Consider the following 20,318-nt stretch of genomic DNA (forward strand, 5'->3'; position numbering starts at 1 on the left):
TTAAAAATCAGACTTTTTGAAGCACTATTTGCTTAATATTCATACAATTTCAGACCAATCAGAATGTTAATTTTTAAAATTCAACTGTTCTTGTTTGCAGACAGGGCTGTTACGCTATGTCAGCTGACTATATTATCGCTTTTTTTTAATAGGGCAACACTTGGCTTTTTTGTATACTTTTGTATTGTTTAGAGTAGCATTAAGAATTTAGAAATAAGCAAACAAAGAATATGACAGATTGGGGAAATATTTGCCGCATTTGCAGCAGCCCCGCAGACTATAATATATTTGCCAAGATACCAACATATTTGCACGGCTCAACAAATGAGTTTCTAAATTTTCAGAAGCCAATTAATGTACTGCTCGAAGAAACATCTGGACTAAAGGTAATAAGAGGAGAAAAAAAAAAAAAAAAAAAAAAACCATTGGAAATTTATTTAACTTTTACTTTATACTTTCTATAGATATCGCCAGATGACGGTCTGCCCTCTGTTATTTGCGCACTGTGCATATCGTATTTGAAGCACGCCGTAACATTCCGTGAACAATGTATTAAAAATGCACTCAGCCTCAAGCTAATCGAACTATATCAACAGAAGTCTTCAAAAAATAAGGCAGATAAGGAGAGTGCACTGATCACGGCAGAACAGTTGCGCTATGTGGAGCAACGACCAGTACACAATTTGCTGCTGAACAACAACAGAGTGAAGCTCGAAAGAACGGACAAAGTGCACAAGCAACTGCTTAATCAGACTGTGCCCCAACAGAGCGGCAACAGCGAACGCGAAATACGGTACTTAAACGATCTATTTAATAAGCAACGAAATGCCGCTCAGGTCAAAGTGGAGTTGCCATCGACAAGCGGTCAGACCTGCAGCGGAAATGGCACTGGCGAGGAGGAGGACTACGCGACGGTGACCTCCAGCGATGAGGAGAATGCGCTGTCGCGCAAGCACAAGAATATCTACAACTATAGTGAGACAAATTTCGAAGAGGATGATCCCATGGAACAGGCGCAGCTAAGAGACATCAAAGTGAATATACCCGAGCCCATGTGGAAGGAGCGCAAGTGTCCGGCCTGTTTCAAGCGATACATGCACGAGGATTCGCATAAATTGCATTTGGACAATTGTGTGGAATTCCAGTTTTTTAACTTTATCGATGAACTGAACAGGCTGCAAGAGATAAAGCGTCAGAAAATGGTATCGCCCCATGAGTTCATTCGACGTATGATATTCGCTTTGCACAAGACATGCACCTGGTTGCAGGAACATTCCATTGATAGCGAACTGGCTGAGAAACTGAATCAGGTTAAGATCACCAATGGCAGCAGCAGCAGCAGTGCGGACAAAGCTGACAAAATTGAGCCAATCAAGGAGAGCGTACCCAAGGCATCGACGTGCTGGGATAGTTATCCATCTTCCAATGACGATGGCATCTTTGGCAGCAGTTTACTCAAGTTCAAGAGCGGCTGTAACACACCTATAACAGCGGAGAACAATGTCCTATATGCCATAGAGCGCTCCGAGAGTCGCAACTCACAAAACACGCCCAATCCGGTAGTGAAGAAACCCATACCCATTCGGTGCACAGGGCCTCCAGCAGCAACCGTGACTGCTTCACCGTTGCACGAGGAGCGTGCTCGTGCCACATTTCTGGAAAAGTTGCAACGAGCCACTGGTACGCCACAACACCTGCAGTCGCCGGTGCCAATCACGCCCACCTCAGCAGCCCGTTGCTGTCAATGCAATTTGATATTCACTGCGGTGAGCGAACTCGAAATTCACAATGTTATGCATCACAATGGGCAGTGCAATGGAGGCAACGCTCTGGACGAAGAAGCCCAAAGGCGTCGTATTATTGCCCTATTCGAAGACGATATCTAATTTAGAATTTGAGTCTTAAGTTTACATTAATTTTATTCCGTAACAACGTTAAGTCTGAAAAGTCCCTTTACACGTTCGTTGTTTAATGCTAAGATTTTTAATTTTTGTTTAATTTATGTGAATCCCTCTGCGAATATCTGACTTATATCATCTACATATAAATACCAACGTTCATTCGCTTTAGCTATATATATATATGTAATTCGACTCTAATACTTAAGTATTTATGAAACACTTATAATCATATAACTTTAAATACAAAATTTATTTATGTAGTCTATACACACACTTAGAATAAGAAATACAATTTGGTGTTACCTCAGCCAATTAACGATACAATTTTAATTAATTTAAAGTGCAATGCATTCATTAAACAACTGAAACATTTTTCGTTATGTAAACTTAAGTTAAAAACTTCATTATATTTAAAATTCATTAAACAACTCGTATATAATATATAACACATACATTAACATTAATTCATGCGAACTCAGGTTCAAAATTTAATCATATTTAAAAGCTAATTAGTTAGGCATAGACTCGAATGTGTTCCATCAAAAGTTCATTGTCCAACAGTTGAGCTTCGATTAGATTTTTTAGAAGCTGCATCAAATCCGGGGTTAGACTCGGCTCCTGCAAGGCAAACAATTTATTTAAAGCGCTAACCAGTTGGTCCGCCTGCAATTCTAATTGACTATTGTCTGGATATGTGGCAAAGATGTTGGCGATCACTCGAACGCCGTAAACGATGCGCAGTTTGCCGGCAGTTGTGTTCGGATCAAAATTTACATTTTCCATGAAAAAACTGAGCAAATGCTGAAAATGAGCTGCGCACAAATCGCGCTCTCGGTTAACGAGCTCCAACTGGAATACAATATACATGTAATAATCGGCCCCAGATTCGCCTGGCTGCTTCTTGTGTAGGTTCTCGGCAATGTAACGCCGATCCTCTTCTCGAATAGAACCAGCTGCTCGAGTGGCTATCAAATGCAAGCAAATGCCAGCATCTTCCTGATAGCCATGGGTATCGCTTGAAGGCAGTGTATACAATTTCCACAATTTGCTGGCCAATTGCATTTGCAGCAACATACTGGCCGACTTGCTGCACGTGGCCAAAATGTTGGCCAGCGTCCAAAGGCAACTGCGCTTCAGTCGCGGCTCCTGATTGTCCAAGAACGTTACCAAGTAGCTGCCAGCCATTGTTGTTATTTTCTCGCAGACATGTGCGTCGCCTAACGAATAGTTGCACAGGCATTCGGCTGCTTCAATTTGACGTTTCATCTGCGTACCTATTTAGCGGATGATATTGAGTGATAAATGTAATTCTGAGTTGTCATCTGTAGCTACCTGTAAATTCCTTAATTATAACTTGAGTCGCTCCCTGAACTTCAGCAAAGGCGGTAATATTTTCGTTACCCTGCAAAAATGCATGGCTTAGCCGGTACATATCCTCGCCTGTGGCATGCTTACGACGCTTTATGCGACTCGCCATTCCTTGAACATCCTTAATTCCAAGGTTCTCCAATTCGCTAATTTTATCCTTGATCTGCCCCAAGCCAAAGCGAAGTGCATCTGTAGTATTTGTTCGCAATTCTTTTCGCTGTTGGCGAGCATACTCCCTTATTCTGAGCCGAAGAGCAGTGTCATTTATCTGAACACTTGTTGCTGGTGTTGTAGAGGATTGTGCCGCCATTTGTAATAATTTTTTTTGTAATAATTTAAGCCGACAAAAACAAATTTATTTACACCGCCGGCTTTTGATAATTATATGTGTGTGCCTTAGTAGAGCAACACTGTCCACTGTTTTGATGATGTGCGGTATTTATATTCTGTTGTTTTCGATAACATAGTATTTTTTTAACAGTGTCTTTCGGCCACACTGTTATTCAGTTGCATAAACAGTCGACCAAAAAGCAAAACAAATAGAATGTCGTTTAGTATAATGCAAAAGCTTTCATTGCAATGCCTAAAGGCTGATCAACCGCTCATAAGTAAGTCAAGAATAAGTTATATATTAAAAGACATACCCGACATTCTTTACTACCTCAACAGCAACAATACGAAACGCCAGCAAAAAGACCGGCGGTAGCACGCGGAACAAGAAGGGCCATCCGCGTCCGAAACATCGTGGTTGGCGAGTGCAAGACGGCCACTATGTGTCCCATGGAACCATTTTGGCTACCCAACTAACGACCCGTTTTCATCCCGGATTGAATGTAAGTAAGCTTGTCCATTACTGATATCATTGATAATTATAATATTTTAACCTTTATTGTAGGTGGGACTTGGACGTAATGGCACATTATTTGCCATAGAACATGGCAAAGTTGTAGTCAGCTGTGAGCCCATTGATCCAAACTGGGATCACACCTGGATTCAGCGCAACTATGCTGGTCGCCAAGATCAAACTATTCATAAGAAATTTTTCAATGTAATTCCTGAGAAGCAGCATCAGCGTTTCCGCCTTGTGGATGAAATCTAAATTGTTATTAAAATGTATTTAAAAATCAGTCATGAGCTCTGACTACTCCCATTGAATGCTTGAGGAGCACTGACTTTGATGCTCCATATTAATATGATCGATCATGAAAGTACGACACCTGAAAAATACGAAGCTGAGCGGACCTTATGCACAACCAGTGTAGCTAAATACTGAGCTCCGAAATAGTCTGAATTGTGGTAGTAGGCTGAAGCAGTCCTCTAGGTGAATTGCACTGGCCGATTGACTCCCATCAGGCCTGGGTGACAGAAGAAATGCTGCAGCTGCTGCTCCTTATATAGGGCGACTTTCACTCAAACACTAAGTCGCTCTCAAATGTTGTGCCCGTTGTTAAGGTAGGAATCGTTGCACTCGAGCTTTAAGTGACCAATGGGAACAGCCTCTGCTGCTGCCAGCATTCCAGCTTCATTTTACCACTGAATTTACTCAATATATAATATAGGATAGATCTAGCCTCAAATAGGCTCAGTTGTGTGCAGCAAAACTTGCAGAAGTTTGATCTAGATTTCTCATCTATCTATGTATGTGGTAGTGAGAGCCTCAAGGTTGAGTCAAAGAAGTTGGGGAACAAGAAAAATTGTATTATTTTTTTTATTTGAAGCTTAGACGACCATGCTTTGGAACTAGATATTTTTGGATTTATGAACCGCTGTTTTAATTTTAAACTGAACTATCGGTAAGCCAGTGCTGAACATTGTCACAGCTATCGATATCGATTAAATAAATTCTGTTTGCTCTTTGCTATCGATAGTGCCATCGGCTCAACAGCTCTATTGCCGCTTGCCGCACACGTGTTTGCACCGTAGCACATTTCTCATTTCATTTTCTTGAAAATAATCTAGTACGAAATATAAAGTAAAATGGCAGAAGAGACTGTAAATGCAGAGGTAAATGCCGAAGTCAAGGAAGTAGAGAAAAAAGTTGAGGAAGTTGTCGAGTCCGAGACCGAGACCGGCAAAAATGGTGATGTGAAGAAAGATGACACAGAGGCTTCAGCGGGCGAAAACAGCAAGCAAGAGCGCGCAATTATTCGGCAAGTTGAATACTACTTTGGAGATGCGAATTTGCATCGTGATAAGTTCCTTAGCGAACAAATTACAAAGAACGAAGGCGGCTGGGTGCCACTCTCAGTGCTGGTCACATTCAAACGTTTGGCATCGCTCTCGACAGACTTCGAAGAAATTGTGAATGCATTGAACAAATCCGATGAAGGCCTCGTGGAAGTCAGCGAGGACAAGCAGAGTGTGCGTCGTCACCCCGAACGCCCAGTTCCCGAGCATAACGAGGAGCGTCGCAAGGAGATTCAGGAGCGTACAGTATACGCTAAAGGCTTCCCATTAGAGTCACAAATGTCAGAGATTCTCGATTTTGTCAGCCCCTACGATAAGGTGGTCAATGTGACAATGCGCAAGCATTACGACAAACCCACAAAGTCGTACAAATTCAAGGGCAGCATCTTCGTCACATTCGAGAAGAAGGAACAAGCCAAAGAATTCCTTGAAAAGGAGAAACTCGCTTACAAAGAACGTGAGCTGCTCCGCAAGTGGCAGATTGATTATCTAAAGGAGAAGCAGGAGGAATATCAAAAGAAGAACGAAAAACGTAAGAACAAGAAGGAGGCCAAACCAGAGCCCGAAATTGAATTGCCTAAAAATGCGATCGTTGTCTTCGAGGGAGCCCCAGACACTGTCACACGTGAGGAAATACGCGAGGCTTTTGAAAAAGTCAAGGACTTTGATATTGCCTATATCGAGTTCAACAAGGGCGACACCAAGGGCTCGGTTCGTCTCACAGAGGCGGATGCGGCCGACAAATACATTGCCAAAGTGGAGGATGCTAAAGTAAGATATCATAAAAACATAATTTTCTTTGAAGTACTTATTTATTTCTCCACTTACAGCTCAAATTTAACGATGAAGTCTCTCTCACCCTGCGAAAGGCGAACGAAGATGAGGAGAAAGAGTTTCTTGACAAGGCGATTGAGTTCATGAAGAAGCGCCGTGACTTCTCACGTGGCAAGAACAACAAGCGCTTCGGACGCAAGCGTCACGGCGGTCACGACAACAAAAATAACAACAAAAAGCAACGCTCAGAGTAGCGACCCCCTCACCTGAATGAAAATGAAAAACAAACAAGAAAAAATGTTAGCTCTAGTTGTTAGCTTTAAGCGACCGCGTTTTGTGACATCCAATTGCAACTATTACTAGTTTTCCAATAACATAAGTCTAAGATCAAAGTATCTTTGAAATATGTATAGTTTACATAATATGAGACGAACTCTAATTTATTTTAAATTACCGAACATAATGTTTTCTTTTATGAATAATTTGTTTACTCTTGGTGAAAGAACAGTTAAAATAAATATATCAGTTTGTAATCTATCATATATACGTTCTTTATTTGTTGTTGAAACGGGAAGCTTTCGGATGACGCATTTCAAATTCTTTGGGGCTTTATTTTATCGTGATTCATTAATCAGAAAGAGTAGCATTCCGCTCGAATTTAATTTTCGAGAAATATGACTTCAAATTGAAAGGAAATGTATCTTTTTTAGAAGTTTTTTATATTTTTTTTATTGCTGTTTTGTATATTTTCGTTTTTAGTTTAGTGTTTGTATTGTGTGTGTGTGTTTGTTTGTTAAATGAGAGAAATATTAATATACATACAAATGATTTAACTTAAAAACAGTAAAAACTAATATATATATATATTTACTTCATAAATTACAATTATTAAATGCTTTTATAAATTACAATACGCAAAAAAAAAAAAAAGAAGAAACATAAAATTTTCAAAATTTGTTTTTGTTTTCTTATATCGTTTAGTTAAACTATGTTATAATTGCAATTAGGTGTAAAATTATATAACTAGTCGCAATTTATTTATAGGTATTTATAATATATAATATATGAGAATAGTGAATCAGCTTAAAGGGAGTTGGTTTTTAGAAAAGTTACTACTTGAATAAACAAAACGAATTCTAATCTTTTCCAACAAGAAAAAGATTGAAAAAAAAAAAACAAATAAACAAAAAATAGAACAGTGCAAGCACATAATTATAACAGTATTTCCTCAACTTTGCCCAGTCGCAACTTAAGGATTCAATCTTTAAGGCCTATGCGTATCGAAGGCATAAACTGTGGAGCGCTTTGGATTTGTTTTTGATATTGATAACCTATTTAGAGACGTTCACATATATCTCCTAATGGGGCATAGTAAATCGTTCTATATGATGTTTTTTTTTTTCATTAGGGTTTGTGCATTAATACGAGACCTAATCAACATTTATACATAAATTAAACAATTACAAACAACGTCATCGTATTATATATCGCACGGGATTTTCATTATCTATATGAATTAATATATATATATATTTATAGACGCATTTATATATTTAGGTTATATCAGTAGAGTATGTACGAATGTATTTATATGGTGGGGTGCGCGCTCAAGCATGTCCCTAGTCAGAAGAGAAAGAAGTTCTCAGCGTTGCGTTTCTCCCATTTCTCATTTTTGCTAGGGGTTGTACACTTAACACTAGACTAACACGATCTAACGATTTACAACGATAACTAAGCGCTTGCTTCAACTCCAACTCTCTCTCTCTCTTTCTCTCCTCTCTCTTTCACCCTATCTGTCAATCTTATGTATACAACAGTCCATCCAAAATATGCATATGTAAGTTATTATATATATATTTATATATAATGTGTATAATGTAGTTAATAGTGCTGCAGACCGCCTTCATCTGGTCTATTTCCAGACAGGCGTCAGATCCAGCGTGAGATTCTGTATCGTCCGATTGCGTGCCGAGCTACGCTTTTGCTTCACGGAACTGGTGATCTCATTGACGAGACCCTGGCAATCATTGCAAACGGTCACCTGCTCACCGCGTAGGTTTTCCTTCTGATCTTGTTGCGTCTGTGCTAAGTGGCTGCCCGACGAGAAAAGCGCAAAGCCGCGCGAGAATCGCGATCTATAAGAGAATGAGAAAGGCTTAGTGTTAAGTAATTCTGTCAAGCGTCTTGCTTTGGAGGGCAGTACTTACTTGCGCTCCAGTGTGCTGCTGTTCGATAGAGGCCGATGCGCCGGGCTGTGCACGGGCAGGCTACGTGGTCCCTCCATGCTGCGGGACATGGCGTTGTTGTAGTGCTGCTGCTTCTGATGGTACTGATGCACGCCGGAGGGACGCGTTGCGCCCGAATAGGAGGCCGACATGGATGCCTGATCGTGCAATGCCTCCACGGCTTGACCAGTGGCAGCAGCTGCCGCGGCTGCTGAGCCAGGGCCAACACTAATGCCCGGCGTGCTCATGTTTGATCTTTGGTGCTTGGGCGATGAGGGTGCACTACCCACTGTGCTGCGAGTCTGTGCGAAGATTAGAGATTAATCTTTAGCTCATTCTAATGCATACTTACACTCACCTTACGATCTGACTCGGAACGCAGCAGGCGCTCGATCAAAGATTTGGGGAACTGATCGTCCATGATGTTGCCCGTGGATGAGGAGTGCATGTGGTGGGCGTGGTGCGATGGCGATGGCGTATTCGAGCTGGCCGGACTGGACAGCAACGAGGGTGAGATCAGCACCAGTGGCACATTGCGAAAGTGCTCCGAGGGTATACGCATCTTGGTGTAGCACTTGGCGCAGACGGTGCGTTGGCACAGCTTGCACTGAATGCCCCACGGGCCGAAGAAGGAGAAGCGAGTGCGCAGGCACAGAAAGCAGACACGACGCTTTTCAACATCCTCCTTGACGCGCACATCCATGGGCAGGCCCTCCAGCTCGGCTTTGGTCATGACGGAACGTATGTGAACGATCTCCGCTAGCGTAACGGACAGACGATCATCCCCACGTTCCATCCAGGTCTGTTTGTCCATAAAGGACTTGTTCCATGGGCCAAGCGAGGATGTTGAATGCGACGCCGTCTCATCAGCTCCAGACGTGGCGAGTGGCTGCTGCTGCAGCTGTTGCTGCGGCTGCTGCTGCTGCTGTTGGTCCAGTGACTGCAGCTCCTCGGGTGTCTTTTTCAACAGCTGCGCAAAAACAAAGCATTTAAATAAGTTCCTGGATGCGTCATAAGATTAATTGCACTCAGGTGTAGCTTACCTCTTTGGACGAGCCACTTACGTCATCCGACTGACGCGACTCGGGCCGCGTGGGTGGCATCGAGTGCGTCTCATCCAGGTTGCTCTGGCAGCCAACGATAGTGTGACGGCGCACAGAGCTGCGTCTCGCCTCGTTCTGTGCGCTCAGGTCGAAGGCTAAGAGAGGTAGAAAGGGAAGAGTTGTCATTAATTGTGATGCGACATTGAAGGACGGTCAACATTGCGTATGCGTTATGTGTTTCATTGCATGTGTATGTGTGTGTGTGTGTGTGTGTGTGTGTGGATAAATATAAAAAGTAGAGCAAACGATAACGAAAACGAGAACAAGACATACACAAGCAGGCAGGCGAATGGAGACAGCGGAAGAATGTTTTATAGGTGTGTGTGTGTGTATGTGATACGTATATATGCAGAGGATGTATGTAAAACGCTTTCAGAAAATGTTTTTAAAATATAAAATCAAAATTGAATTATAAAATCGATATAAGACTATTTCAGAAGGAGTAACTGATATTGAAATTAGTTTGATGATATTTGTATATTGGTATTTAATTAGAAATTTTTTGGTTTCCATTTCTTTATGGCAGGACTCAAATGATTCGATAATGAAATAAACTATATGTTTTCAAATGACAAATATGGTATAGGTAGAAAACTATTTTAATGCATTTAGTTTCCAAATGTTATTAACTTCAAATGGTTAAAAACAAAAATTAAATTAAACATAATTTTATGAGTGAATTTACTGAAATATTTGCGTTTCACTTGGACGTGTTTTGTGTTAAATGTTTCGTATGAACGATGCAAGCAGAGGTACACTGTAAATCTTCGGTTATTCTCGCATATTTACATTCCAGCGCATTATCGAAGCTGCTGCCACATTCGTCCTGTTGCTGTTGTTGTTGCTGTTCCTCTGTGCAGCGCAAACAAAAAATCGTATTGCATAGTTTGAGGCGGCGTTAGCAATTTTTTCGGATTTTGTTCGTAATACATTTATAATTCTTTTAAGCGTATTTTTGGTGCATATTTGAATTAAAAATTTAAAATATATATACAATAAATATTATTCAAATAATATTTAATTTCTGTGTTAAGGCACATCAACCGAAAATGTTAGTTCGCTACAAAAATAAATTTGTTCCAATTCTTCTTTAACATTTTCGTTTTTATTTTGCTAAACTTGTTCAAGTTTATCAACTTCTTTACAAATATTTCGAGATTATTTTTCTTGTTGTGTGTGTGTGTGTGTTTGTGTGTGTCTGTGTCTGTGTGCATATCCATAACCGGCATCAAATGTCTTCAGCCTGCGCTCACACCAACATTCCAATCAACTATAGACTTCAGCCAATTCTCTAGTCGATCCATTATTTAATTTTTGTTCTTAGTGCGTTTTGGCATATTAAATAATACATTTGATTTTGTTAGCAAAATCATAAAACAATATTAATTAGCGGTATTTGTGTGTTCAGATCAATAAATAGGCCATGATTTAACAAACGTTCAAATACCTTTGCAAAGTAAGTTTTTTGTTTTGGTGTGGTGGGGGAGAGGGGAAGAGGGTTGGAAAAAGTAAGAAACAAAAAGATTGTAAATTAAAATTTAAATAAAATCAAAAACCACATTATATTAAAGCATAGTTGAAAATATTGCACAAGGTATATTATTATTATCAGTTTAAATGTTTATAAAATATTAAATTCTTGCCTTTTCGTTAACTAAAACCCATTTATCTTAGTGTATAAAATCGTATATTAACTCGCAAGACATTTTCTGATTTTCAATAAAATGTTTTTCTAAATTTCTCTACAAATTTTTAAACTAAGCATATAATTTATATTTAGCATATTTAAATTTAAAAGTTTTCATAAATTATAATATAAATTATATTTGCACGTGTAAATTGAATCTTTCATAAAAGTCAGTCTATTTTTATTTATTTGTATAATTGATTTCATTAAATTAATCAAGGCCTTCAAATCATCATTCATGGGCAGTTGTAAAGAGGTCACAGCTTAAGCTCAGACAACAGTTGAAAACTTGTTCAAGACATCGTTACGAACCATGAAAAAGCAAATGACAGACAATATATTGAGTTCCCCTTAATCATAAACAAAATAAACTACATTTTAAAAATAATAATTAAATAAATAATTACCTTGCTTTCGGCAACGAATTAGGGCAACTATTTTTATAGATACTCAAACATTATCTTTTTATATATCATATAGTAGAAATCAGTTTTAAGTAAATAATCAATAAACTATAATCTTTCCTTCAGCTCGTTCGTAATATTATCCATTAAAGCACTCACTGACAGCTCTACTGATTCTATAAAACACATATCAACTAGTGCTAGTTATTATCTAAGCTAACCCAAACAAGTAGCATTCTAACTAGTTTCAGTTGAAGCTTGTCGTAAGTAATCTAATCCCCCGAGAACTCGTTCCTTCATACCTTGTGCACATGTCATACATATACATATATATGTATATCTATATAGTATTTATACTAAGTGCCGATATCATATTACAGTATAGCTTGACTTACTTGTGCGTCTGGGTCGCAGTAGCATTGCCGGCGAGTCCTGTCTCATCTGGGAGCCAAAGTAGCCGCCAATGGGATATGGCGGCATTTTGGGCTGAGTGAAGCGATGCGATTCGGTGGCCGTTGCAATGGAGGCGTTGCTGCTGCTAATGCTGGAGTCATCGAAGTTCAGCTCATCATCCTGGTCAAGAGTATTTCGATTATTGTATAATTCCTCCATGTGGCGTGTGTGCGATTGGCTTACCTGCAGTTTTGAGAAATCCACTTTGATGAGCCGCTGCCGTGAGCGCGACAACGTTGAGTTTGTTGAATTTGGAAGCACTGCAAAAGACAATTGAAGAAGAAGAAGAGGAGATGTAAGTCTTGGATCCAAAGCGAAAGTAAATTAAACTAACTTAAAGCTATGGGAAAATTGATGCATATACCACTCTCTGTGTGACGTTTTCTTTGATTAGATTACATGCTCGGCAAGTTGTGCAAGTTGTTGCGTCTGACCTCTCACCCTCCCCCTCCCCTTGTGGGCCAACTCTAGACCCCGAGCGTAACCAGCTCCATGGAGCAGTCCATAGAGCAGTCGCCCTCTGCTCGACTCCATTCGCTTGGGTAATTAGACAAACGTCTTGGGCTGCTCTTTTACTTTGTCATCCTAGTGTCGCTTTGTTTGTCTCTTCTTCTTTCAGCTTTTAAGTGCTCTGTCTGGGCATTCGAGCAACCGTTAAGTTGGCGCATTTAATAGTTCTACACTCTACACTCCTCTTCCGCTTGTGCAATGCTCGTAAAAGTGCTTGGGAAATTAGCCAGAAGCGAGCGAGCGTCTCTTTCATGTGAGCTGAAAATCTCCATGTGGGGTAATTTTACATTTGCGCATTTAAAATATATATTTTTATTATTATTATTCAACTTTAAAGCACACATTTAGTTCTGCTTGAACTTTTGCTTAGCTAACAGCTGTGTACATTATCAAAATATTCAGTTGACAACTGGCTTTATGGGCCTAGCAATAATTGTGAAAGTTGAAAGTCGGGGACAAGCTAAGTAAATATAATTTGTTGTTTATTGAAAGATATTTTTAAAAAATGTTTAAAAATATATTTCAGTAACAACACAAAAGAAAGCAGTTGTCATTAAAATAATCAGCTAAAATTAAAAAAATAGCTAAATATAAAGAATTTTTAAACCTCTTTTCAAATACCCTTATGTTTTAAAATATTATTAAATTTATCTTCATTTTGTGGCATATTGAAAGATTTAAATAAATAAATTTTAATAAATATTAAGATTGAAAAAAAATTGCTAAATATAAAGAATTTTAAACCATTTTTGTATAGCGTCTTTTTGTTGCATATTAAAAGATTTAAATAAATAAATATTAATATCTTTTTTTTTTTTAATTTCATAGAAAATGAAAAATTAAAATATTATTGTTAAAAAAATATTTTGATCTACTAAACAATAAAGGTAACTAAAAAATCAATGTAGCAATACTATTTTCTTGTCATAGAAAACACTCATATAATTCTTAATCAAGTTTATATGACGTCTCTATTTTATCAGCTTCTTTGTTATGGCTGACTGCAACTTAAATAGCTGCATTTACTACTTTTGCTTTGAGACCGGAACTTGCAGAAGCAACTAGCTAGCTAAGTATGGAAACCAGGTCAATGCAATGTGTGCGGCAACAACGGTAATTTGTTTGCTACCTTTTGATGTCCTGACAGCCTGACGCGGCTTTGGTGTTGGCGGATTGACAGCATTTGTAGCAGCAGCACGCGGCGCAGCACGTGGCGTTGGCTGCGGCTGCGACTGCGACTGTGACTGTGACTGTGACTGTGACTCAGCTTGCGACTCCGAGTGCAACTGCAATGGCAACTGAGCGGCAAGAACTGTCTCGGTTTCCGTTTCGCTGCCGCAGTAGAGCGAAGCATCGCTGGCAACATCAACGACATCCGCGTTGCGTACGATGTGATGCGATTTAAACACGGCGGCGGCTGTTGAGCGCTTGGCACTGGGCGTCGTTTGTTGCTTGGCATCCATTTGTGCGAGCGGCGACAGCACTTTCGTGTGTTTGGCTAAGAAAGTTGGCTTCCACTTTGCATTGCATGCGCAAAAATATATCCGCCAGCCTACCTATCGGAGCTGTTGCTCCACTTTCAGGGCACTTCAATTCACTTCACTTCACACAACAACAAAAACAACAAGAGAACACTTTGGGAATCACTTTTGTTGTTGTTTTTTTTTCTCCTGGATATTTTTTTTATACTTCTCGCTTTTCACTCTTGCACGGTTGCATTCGGGCTATCGATCCGACAGGCAACCAACCCCACAGCAGTTAGGCTAACAGTTGTTGTCCCATTTTTGGGGGTGTGTGTGTGTGCGTGTAGGCTGATGATTTGCTGGAGGTTTGATTAATTGACTTATAGACTGACAGACTGACTGACAGAGCCGCGGTTTTTTAACACTTTTGTTTCACGTATTTCTCATTTAAAGTGCTTAATCAGGTCGTTTTCATTTTCAACCCGCGCCACGCGTCGCCTGCGGCCAGCCACAACAACACGTAGCGACACCGCCGAAGCTTAACACGAAACTGTCTACAATCAACTGTCTCTCTGCCACGCTTATGCTCGAGCTCGCAAAGCTGACTGCGCAAAGCGCATGCGCCAAAGAGAAGCACACATTGCGAGAGAGCCAGAGAGAGAGAGAGGAGAGTGACCATATGTGTGAGTGTGTGTGTGAGTGCGAACTCACGCTTTGTTTTGTTTTGACATTTAACATTTAAAGACCCCGGCTACGCTGTTTGTGTACGTTACGTCACGAGTTGTGTGTGAGCGTCGGCGGCTATTGATGACGTCGCGCGTAAGAGAGCGCACAATGGGAGTGATTGAGTGCGTAAAGCTCTGCATTAGATTACTGCAAAAGTTTTCGGTCAGGCTAATGAAAGTGAATGAGCATGCTTAAGCAGTTTAACGGTAGTTGAAATTTGTGTTCATGTGTCATTGAGAGCTTTGCCCATACGAGGTGCAATGACGATTGTGTGACAAGTTTAATTCATAAAAATTCATTTGTACATATTATTGAAATTAATTTTCATGTATCACTTAAATTCTTGCTTATACGTTAAACATATTTGTATAAATTATAAAAATATGTAAACAGTTCCATTTGGCTTAGGTTTAGGATTCTCTCTACAAATTCTAAGTACTTTAAAGTTGATTTAAGCTCACACCCCAATATAAAAACAAGTAAGAAAGCTCCATTTCCATTTCCATTTCCATTTCCCATTTTCAATGGGTTCAGGGTATAACAAAAGCAGCTGCATGCTTTTCGGCTGAGTCACTAATAGCGCCATTTTGCAGGCAGCGCATATGGGTATGCAACACTGTTCAGCACTCTAGCAACCGCGGCAAGCTCGTTTGTCTCTGTCTCTGTCTGACGACTGCAGCGCGAGCAGCTGCTAAGCCAAACAAACAAAAGTTCACAGCAGACAAACAAACAAAGCGCCGGTGCGGCAGTCGCAGTCGACGTTGTAGTCCCAGTCTAAGCTTGTTGTCATCATCATCTTCGTTGTCGTCGACGTCTTTGAGGTTGTCGTGTTGTGGCCGCTGTTGTTGTATTTGCTGTCGTTGCCGTTGCCGTTGCTGTTGTTGCTGCAAGCGCTGCAGTGTTGTCGCTATCTTTGTGTGTCACAATTTTGCACGCTTCCTTCAGCAGAGGCGATTGGAAATTGTTGCCGTTTTTGATCTATGTTGGCATGCGCATGCCAGCAACGGCAATTGGCCAAGCAAACACAAACATAGACAGACAGACGGGCAGACAGTCAGAGACAGTTAGAGAGAGAGCGAGGGAGAGGGAGAGAGTCAGGCAGACAACGAGTGGTGGCTGCTGCAGGGGCGGCAGCTGCACGTCAGACAGGGGCGTACATTGAGGCACCGACAAGTGCAGTGAAAACTTTTCGTGGCTAACAAGTTTTTTCTCTTTCTATTTTTCTTTTTCTTTTTTGCCCCCACATGCCCAGAAGGCAGCCAAAGAAGCGACTGACAGCCCAGGCAGCAGCAGCATGTGTATGACAACAATTTATGAACGGCTGGCGTTGATATTTTTTTTTTTTTGGGAAACGCTGTTGACAACACAAGGCGGGAATCTTGTCAATACACCCACCAAATATGCATCGGAGGCGCGCAATTTCTTAACCCCAGATAGATGTTATAACCGTTTAGATGTTTCTCTTTAATGGCAAAGGTTGCCGACATGAAACAAAAAACTCGAGTTTTTGGCCCAACAATTTATTGGCAATTGCCAACTGTAAATATTTGAGCCTCAAGAGCTTATCTTAAACAATGACAAAAGGCGGCTTGCTTTTCAAGTCAAATGACTGCATAGTATTTATATAATATACGATCAATTGAGGTTAGTAAATAAAGAAAATGAATCATTTCTTTTGGAATTGGTTCGCCAGGTTTAATTTTCTTGCATACCTTCTGGGTTTGTTAAGAACATCTATAATTAAGCTAATTAATGTTTGCACTTACATTTCTCTATCTTTGGCGGGGTTATTTGCTTGAGTTCCTTGCCCTGACGTATGGACTCCATGAGCTGCTCCCGGGGTGAGGGCGTGCACTTCAGTGGGGGACCTAGCTGGCGTTCCGAGGCCTTGAATTAGAGCAATGCATAATTAATTATAATTAATTGTTAATATATAATATAATCTTTATATTTCATATTCAAATCCAAGTACGTTAAAAGTGAGCGAGCCAATGTATTTATTTTATAAAAAATATATATACATATATGTATATTAACATGTTCATACATACAACAGCAAAAATTGTTCACATTTTGATAGAGTGAGAGTGAGAGAGAGGTGCATTTGAAAGAGACAATAAATATCAATAGATTTTTCTTGATCTTGGACGATTCCATTAGGCATTTGCTGAAGTATTTGCTATGGAAATCGGGAACGCAACACACACCTTCTTTAATGGCGGCCGTGACCGGATGAACTCCAAGATCATCGCATGCGCATCCTTCTTCACGCGCGGCGGTATATCACCATTGACCATCACCTTGCGCAATTGGTACTTTCTGCGGTCGAGACAACATAGAAAGAGAAATTTTTATTTATTATTTTTCTGATGTTTGATTAGTTGTGGTTGAGTTTGATATTCTACAAAAGCTGATTTATGTTCGTTTGTGAGGGGTTGATTTATGTGTATATTTGAGGATTTTTTTGAGTACAGCCGAAAAAAAATTAAATAATTAAGTTTTTGTAGAAAGTATCAAATTATAGTATTATACTCAAGTATAAGTGCTTAAGTTGGCTGATACTTAAACTAAAACTCTAATTGAAATATGATGTTATTTCATGTGATTTTCCAAATCAAATATCTAAAAAAAAAAAAAAAATTGATTTATTTTTCTAGATTTGAGAGCCAAATAAATCTACTTTCATATTTATTAAACACTTTAAAAATAAATTTACTATGCTGCAGAGTATGAGTCAATTGGAAATTATCAATTGTGAAGTGAATTTATAGCAAGCATTGTATTTATAGAGGATAGTTGACAGCCAAATCATAACCTATGATCTAACAGTATATCAGCGAATTGAATTAAATTGAATTGTACAATTGTTTACTCACTTGGCGCGTATGTCGCCCATGAGTATCTCATAGGGCGTCAGCTCGTATTCGATGGGCGTGCGTTCATAGTTGCGCTTCTTCAGGCGAACGCCGCGTCGCAGCTCATCGATAACCTGCACCCAGAAGCGTGCCTGTAAAGTAGATGAGTAAATAAATATTAGAAGTTGTCAAATATGCACAGAAGATAGAGAAGAAATACATATACATATACATATACATATACATACATATGTTGTATATATACACAAATACATTCACAGACATGCTCTAGACTGGGAACTCATGCAAATTGGACTTTTTGATACTTGCAACGTTCTCCACAATTATGGTTCGTGCTGATTGGGCAGAAAGCAAGACAGAGCCAAGTCAGACAGGGAAAAGAAAGAGAGGGAGAGAGAGAGAGGGGAGATAGAGAGACTTTTGGTTAGGAAATTGCAATTGCCGCTCACTTTAATCAGCTCTGCACAGCGGGCAGCAGCTACTTAGTTGCCTAGCGGCCTGACTAACTGGCTGGCTGGCTGGCTTTTCACTTTTCCGCCGTTGCGAAAAGAAATATTTTAATTAAATTAATCATAATTTGGACCCGCTGTGATCGAGTCAGGCGCTTCAAAAGCCAATCGCTGCTCATTACATGCAATACGTACGACACTTCAGCTGCAACTGGTGGCTGTTGGCGGGTTAACAGTGCGTATGAGTGATGTGGGTATGTGTGATGTCTGCTGTTTGATGGCAGGAAACGTATTTAGCACACAATGGCAGACAGTGTGCAGAAAAGCAGACAGAGAGAGAGGGAGGAAGGGAGAGGGAGAGAGAGCGATGGAGTAAGAAGAGGAGGGAGGATGCGAGAGATTAATCCAGATGTAACAGTGATTCGCATTTTCACTTTTCATGGTGGCCGTCGTCGTCGTCGTTGTGGTCGTTGTTGCTTTTCCTGTTCCTTTCCTGTTCGACGACTGCGTCAATTGGTAGCAATAAATTTTGTGGCAGCTCATTAAACATGCAAAATAGTGGGGCACGAGCAGAGCGCTGCTAATTTGCACCCACCAAGCTGGCAGGCTGTGGCACACGTTGCTGTTGGACACAATCGCATAATCGGCACAAGGCAGCGGCGAAAAAAGTCGACAAGTGTTGCATTCAACGCTATGTTGTAGCTGCTGCGCTTCAATAATTGCAACAACAATAGCAACAGCAACAGCAACATCAACAGCAGCAGCGCATCATCGACAACGTGTGGCAGCTTCCGGAAGTGTTTGCAACAGTTTGTTGTTAAGCTGCCAAGTTGCACGAAACATCGCACATATGCGTAGCGCTTGCAAAACTCGGTGTTTCTTTATTCGTTTTTTTTTTTTCGGGGCATCATCAACAGATATTAGCATCTAAACAATGCTCATCATCATTAACATTATCATTATCATCATCATCATCATCATGATTAGCATGTTAAGCAGCAAAGCGAAACACATGTGTAGGGCTGTGTCTAGGAAAATGCAGTTCATGTTGATATGCTCGATAGCATCGCCTAAAAGGTGAAAGAGATTCCCCCAAACAAACAAGTCATACGCATCCACACCAGCAACAGCAATAGCAACTGGGGCAAATGTTGAGTGCTGAATCAGAAAGCTATCAAATTGAGAGGTAAGAGATCACCTCTGGGGCTATCAAATAATTCATCAGAAGTCGTTGGAAAATAAATGTAATTTTCATAAAAAAGTTTCTTATATGCTATACGATAGTTTCATGAAAGCTTTCTAACAGCAATTGCGAGGCGGAACTAATACAATGAAGATCAGTTCGTAATATTGATACATTAGGTTTGAGTATGCCTTAAAACTGCGACAGTAAAGGCTTAGAATTAGCTTTCTAGTTGAAACGATATCAGAGGCAAAGCTTTCCTTAAAGCCTTAATGCGCTTTTGGATAGCTTACAAGAATTACAGCTTTAATGTGATTTTTGATCATTTCAAATCTTGCACGCTTCTAAATAATTAAGTTAACAAATTCTAAATTTACAATTTTCAATTTTTTTTTTTAAATTACTTGCGAAACCCCAAACAGCGCGAATATTACAATTCGATATTATCTAACATATTTTAAAACGGTATGCCCCTCATGAACTTCTTTGTTTGCAGTTAGCACATTAAAGCTTTGAGTGAGTTTTAGATCATCAAATGATGAGCATCAAATGATATCCAATTAAAGCTAGTTTTTATTGTTAAGCAATATGTAATCATAATTTAAAATAATACTGTTTTTTTATGTATATTTATTTTATTTACTATATATTTCATACTTCAAAGACAATGCAATCTCATATGCTCTCAAAAGTGAATCTAGCTTTAGGCAACTTCACCCCAACCAAAACTTGTATAAAAACTTTCCAGCTGTTTCTAGCAGGTTATCAAACTGTATTCTTATGCTAGTCTATCTAATTTAAAGCGGGATCCTAAACACTGCATGCCTATCACAACGGCACGTACTCCCAAAAAAACAATGCCAACTAGCTAGAACTGAGCAACGGAGAGTTGCTCCGCCCGAAGCAACTGCTTCAGACACAAAGTCACCAAAGCATGAAGCACCATGGAGTACATATGTATGTAATAAACACACAACACAAATGAAAAAAAAAAAAAAAAAAAAATATA

At 39.8% G+C, this 20,318-nt stretch overlaps 5 protein-coding genes and 1 long non-coding RNA gene across 9 annotated transcripts in view; 4 read left to right on the forward strand and 2 right to left on the reverse strand.

The window, feature by feature from the left end:
* The first annotated feature begins 9 nt into the window (after nucleotides 1–9).
* LOC108612060 (uncharacterized) lies at nucleotides 10–2,217 on the forward strand. Its single transcript, XM_018004950.2, has 2 exons — nucleotides 10–386; nucleotides 465–2,217. Exons 1-2 carry the CDS (start codon nucleotides 231–233, stop codon nucleotides 1,884–1,886), a joined length of 1,578 nt encoding a protein of 525 aa, XP_017860439.1. The 5' UTR covers nucleotides 10–230; the 3' UTR covers nucleotides 1,887–2,217.
* Nucleotides 2,133–3,702, reverse strand: LOC108609720 (uncharacterized). The gene is made up of 2 exons (XM_018001444.2): nucleotides 3,234–3,702; nucleotides 2,133–3,175 (listed from the first exon to the last, which is right to left on the reverse strand). The coding sequence occupies exons 1-2, from the start codon at nucleotides 3,577–3,579 to the stop codon at nucleotides 2,415–2,417; spliced, it is 1,107 nt and encodes a 368-aa protein (XP_017856933.1). The 5' UTR covers nucleotides 3,580–3,702; the 3' UTR covers nucleotides 2,133–2,414.
* A 16-nt stretch (nucleotides 3,703–3,718) lies between these two features.
* mRpL27 (mitochondrial ribosomal protein L27) lies at nucleotides 3,719–4,396 on the forward strand. Its single transcript, XM_018001442.2, has 3 exons — nucleotides 3,719–3,877; nucleotides 3,939–4,102; nucleotides 4,165–4,396. The coding sequence occupies exons 1-3, from the start codon at nucleotides 3,814–3,816 to the stop codon at nucleotides 4,366–4,368; spliced, it is 432 nt and encodes a 143-aa protein (XP_017856931.1). The 5' UTR covers nucleotides 3,719–3,813; the 3' UTR covers nucleotides 4,369–4,396.
* Nucleotides 4,397–5,246: 850 nt separating this feature from the next.
* On the forward strand, nucleotides 5,247–6,772 carry La (La autoantigen-like). The gene is made up of 2 exons (XM_018004829.2): nucleotides 5,247–6,227; nucleotides 6,287–6,772. The coding sequence occupies exons 1-2, from the start codon at nucleotides 5,247–5,249 to the stop codon at nucleotides 6,482–6,484; spliced, it is 1,179 nt and encodes a 392-aa protein (XP_017860318.1). The 3' UTR covers nucleotides 6,485–6,772.
* spir (spire type actin nucleation factor) overlaps nucleotides 6,541–20,318 on the reverse strand; it is a 56,869-nt gene continuing 43,091 nt past the window's right edge. Inside the window, exons 7-16 of one of the 3 annotated variants that reach the window (XM_018004324.2) lie at nucleotides 17,678–17,808; nucleotides 17,009–17,120; nucleotides 16,568–16,688; nucleotides 12,286–12,362; nucleotides 12,045–12,222; nucleotides 10,348–10,410; nucleotides 9,499–9,653; nucleotides 8,814–9,425; nucleotides 8,438–8,757; nucleotides 6,541–8,365 (exon numbers count right to left, since the gene is read on the reverse strand). In XM_018004324.2, coding sequence (XP_017859813.1) covers nucleotides 8,143–8,365; nucleotides 8,438–8,757; nucleotides 8,814–9,425; nucleotides 9,499–9,653; nucleotides 10,348–10,410; nucleotides 12,045–12,222; nucleotides 12,286–12,362; nucleotides 16,568–16,688; nucleotides 17,009–17,120; nucleotides 17,678–17,808 — 1,992 coding nt within the window. In that variant the 3' untranslated portion in view covers nucleotides 6,541–8,142. Of the gene's footprint in view, nucleotides 8,366–8,437; nucleotides 8,758–8,813; nucleotides 9,426–9,498; nucleotides 9,654–10,347; nucleotides 10,411–12,044; nucleotides 12,223–12,285; nucleotides 12,363–13,741; nucleotides 14,642–16,567; nucleotides 16,689–17,008; nucleotides 17,121–17,677; nucleotides 17,809–20,318 lie in introns of those variants that run through there. The other 2 variants (XM_018004325.2, XM_018004326.2) reach the window with 2 other exon arrangements.
* Nucleotides 12,260–13,270, forward strand: LOC149269616 (uncharacterized). 2 transcript variants are annotated; one of them, XR_016269517.1, is made up of 3 exons: nucleotides 12,260–12,397; nucleotides 12,497–12,644; nucleotides 12,722–13,270. It is a non-coding gene; the product is annotated as an uncharacterized LOC149269616 (long non-coding RNA). The 2 variants fall into 2 exon arrangements; XR_016269518.1 differs by having other exon boundaries at nucleotides 12,284–12,421.

The sequence above is a fragment of the Drosophila arizonae genome, chromosome 3 (assembly GCF_054131065.1).
Source record: "Drosophila arizonae isolate 15081-1271.41 chromosome 3, UAZ_ARI_1.0, whole genome shotgun sequence".
Lineage (NCBI taxonomy): Eukaryota > Metazoa > Arthropoda > Insecta > Diptera > Drosophilidae > Drosophila > Drosophila arizonae.

Excerpts from the sequence above, each read along its gene's own strand:
- LOC108609720 (XM_018001444.2), bottom strand. The coding sequence starts at position 3,579 with ATGGCGGCACAATCCTCTACAACACCAGCAACAAGTGTTCAGATAAAT. Across the intron at positions 3,176-3,233 it reads TATAATTAAGGAATTTACAG|GTACGCAGATGAAACGTCAA; the intron begins GTAGCTACAGAT and ends TCCGCTAAATAG.
- LOC108612060 (XM_018004950.2), top strand. The coding sequence starts at position 231 with ATGACAGATTGGGGAAATATTTGCCGCATTTGCAGCAGCCCCGCAGAC. Across the intron at positions 387-464 it reads AAGAAACATCTGGACTAAAG|ATATCGCCAGATGACGGTCT; the intron begins GTAATAAGAGGA and ends TACTTTCTATAG.
- mRpL27 (XM_018001442.2), top strand. The coding sequence starts at position 3,814 with ATGTCGTTTAGTATAATGCAAAAGCTTTCATTGCAATGCCTAAAGGCT. Across the intron at positions 3,878-3,938 it reads GGCTGATCAACCGCTCATAA|CAACAATACGAAACGCCAGC; the intron begins GTAAGTCAAGAA and ends CTACCTCAACAG. Across the intron at positions 4,103-4,164 it reads GTTTTCATCCCGGATTGAAT|GTGGGACTTGGACGTAATGG; the intron begins GTAAGTAAGCTT and ends CCTTTATTGTAG.
- La (XM_018004829.2), top strand. The coding sequence starts at position 5,247 with ATGGCAGAAGAGACTGTAAATGCAGAGGTAAATGCCGAAGTCAAGGAA. Across the intron at positions 6,228-6,286 it reads CCAAAGTGGAGGATGCTAAA|CTCAAATTTAACGATGAAGT; the intron begins GTAAGATATCAT and ends CTCCACTTACAG.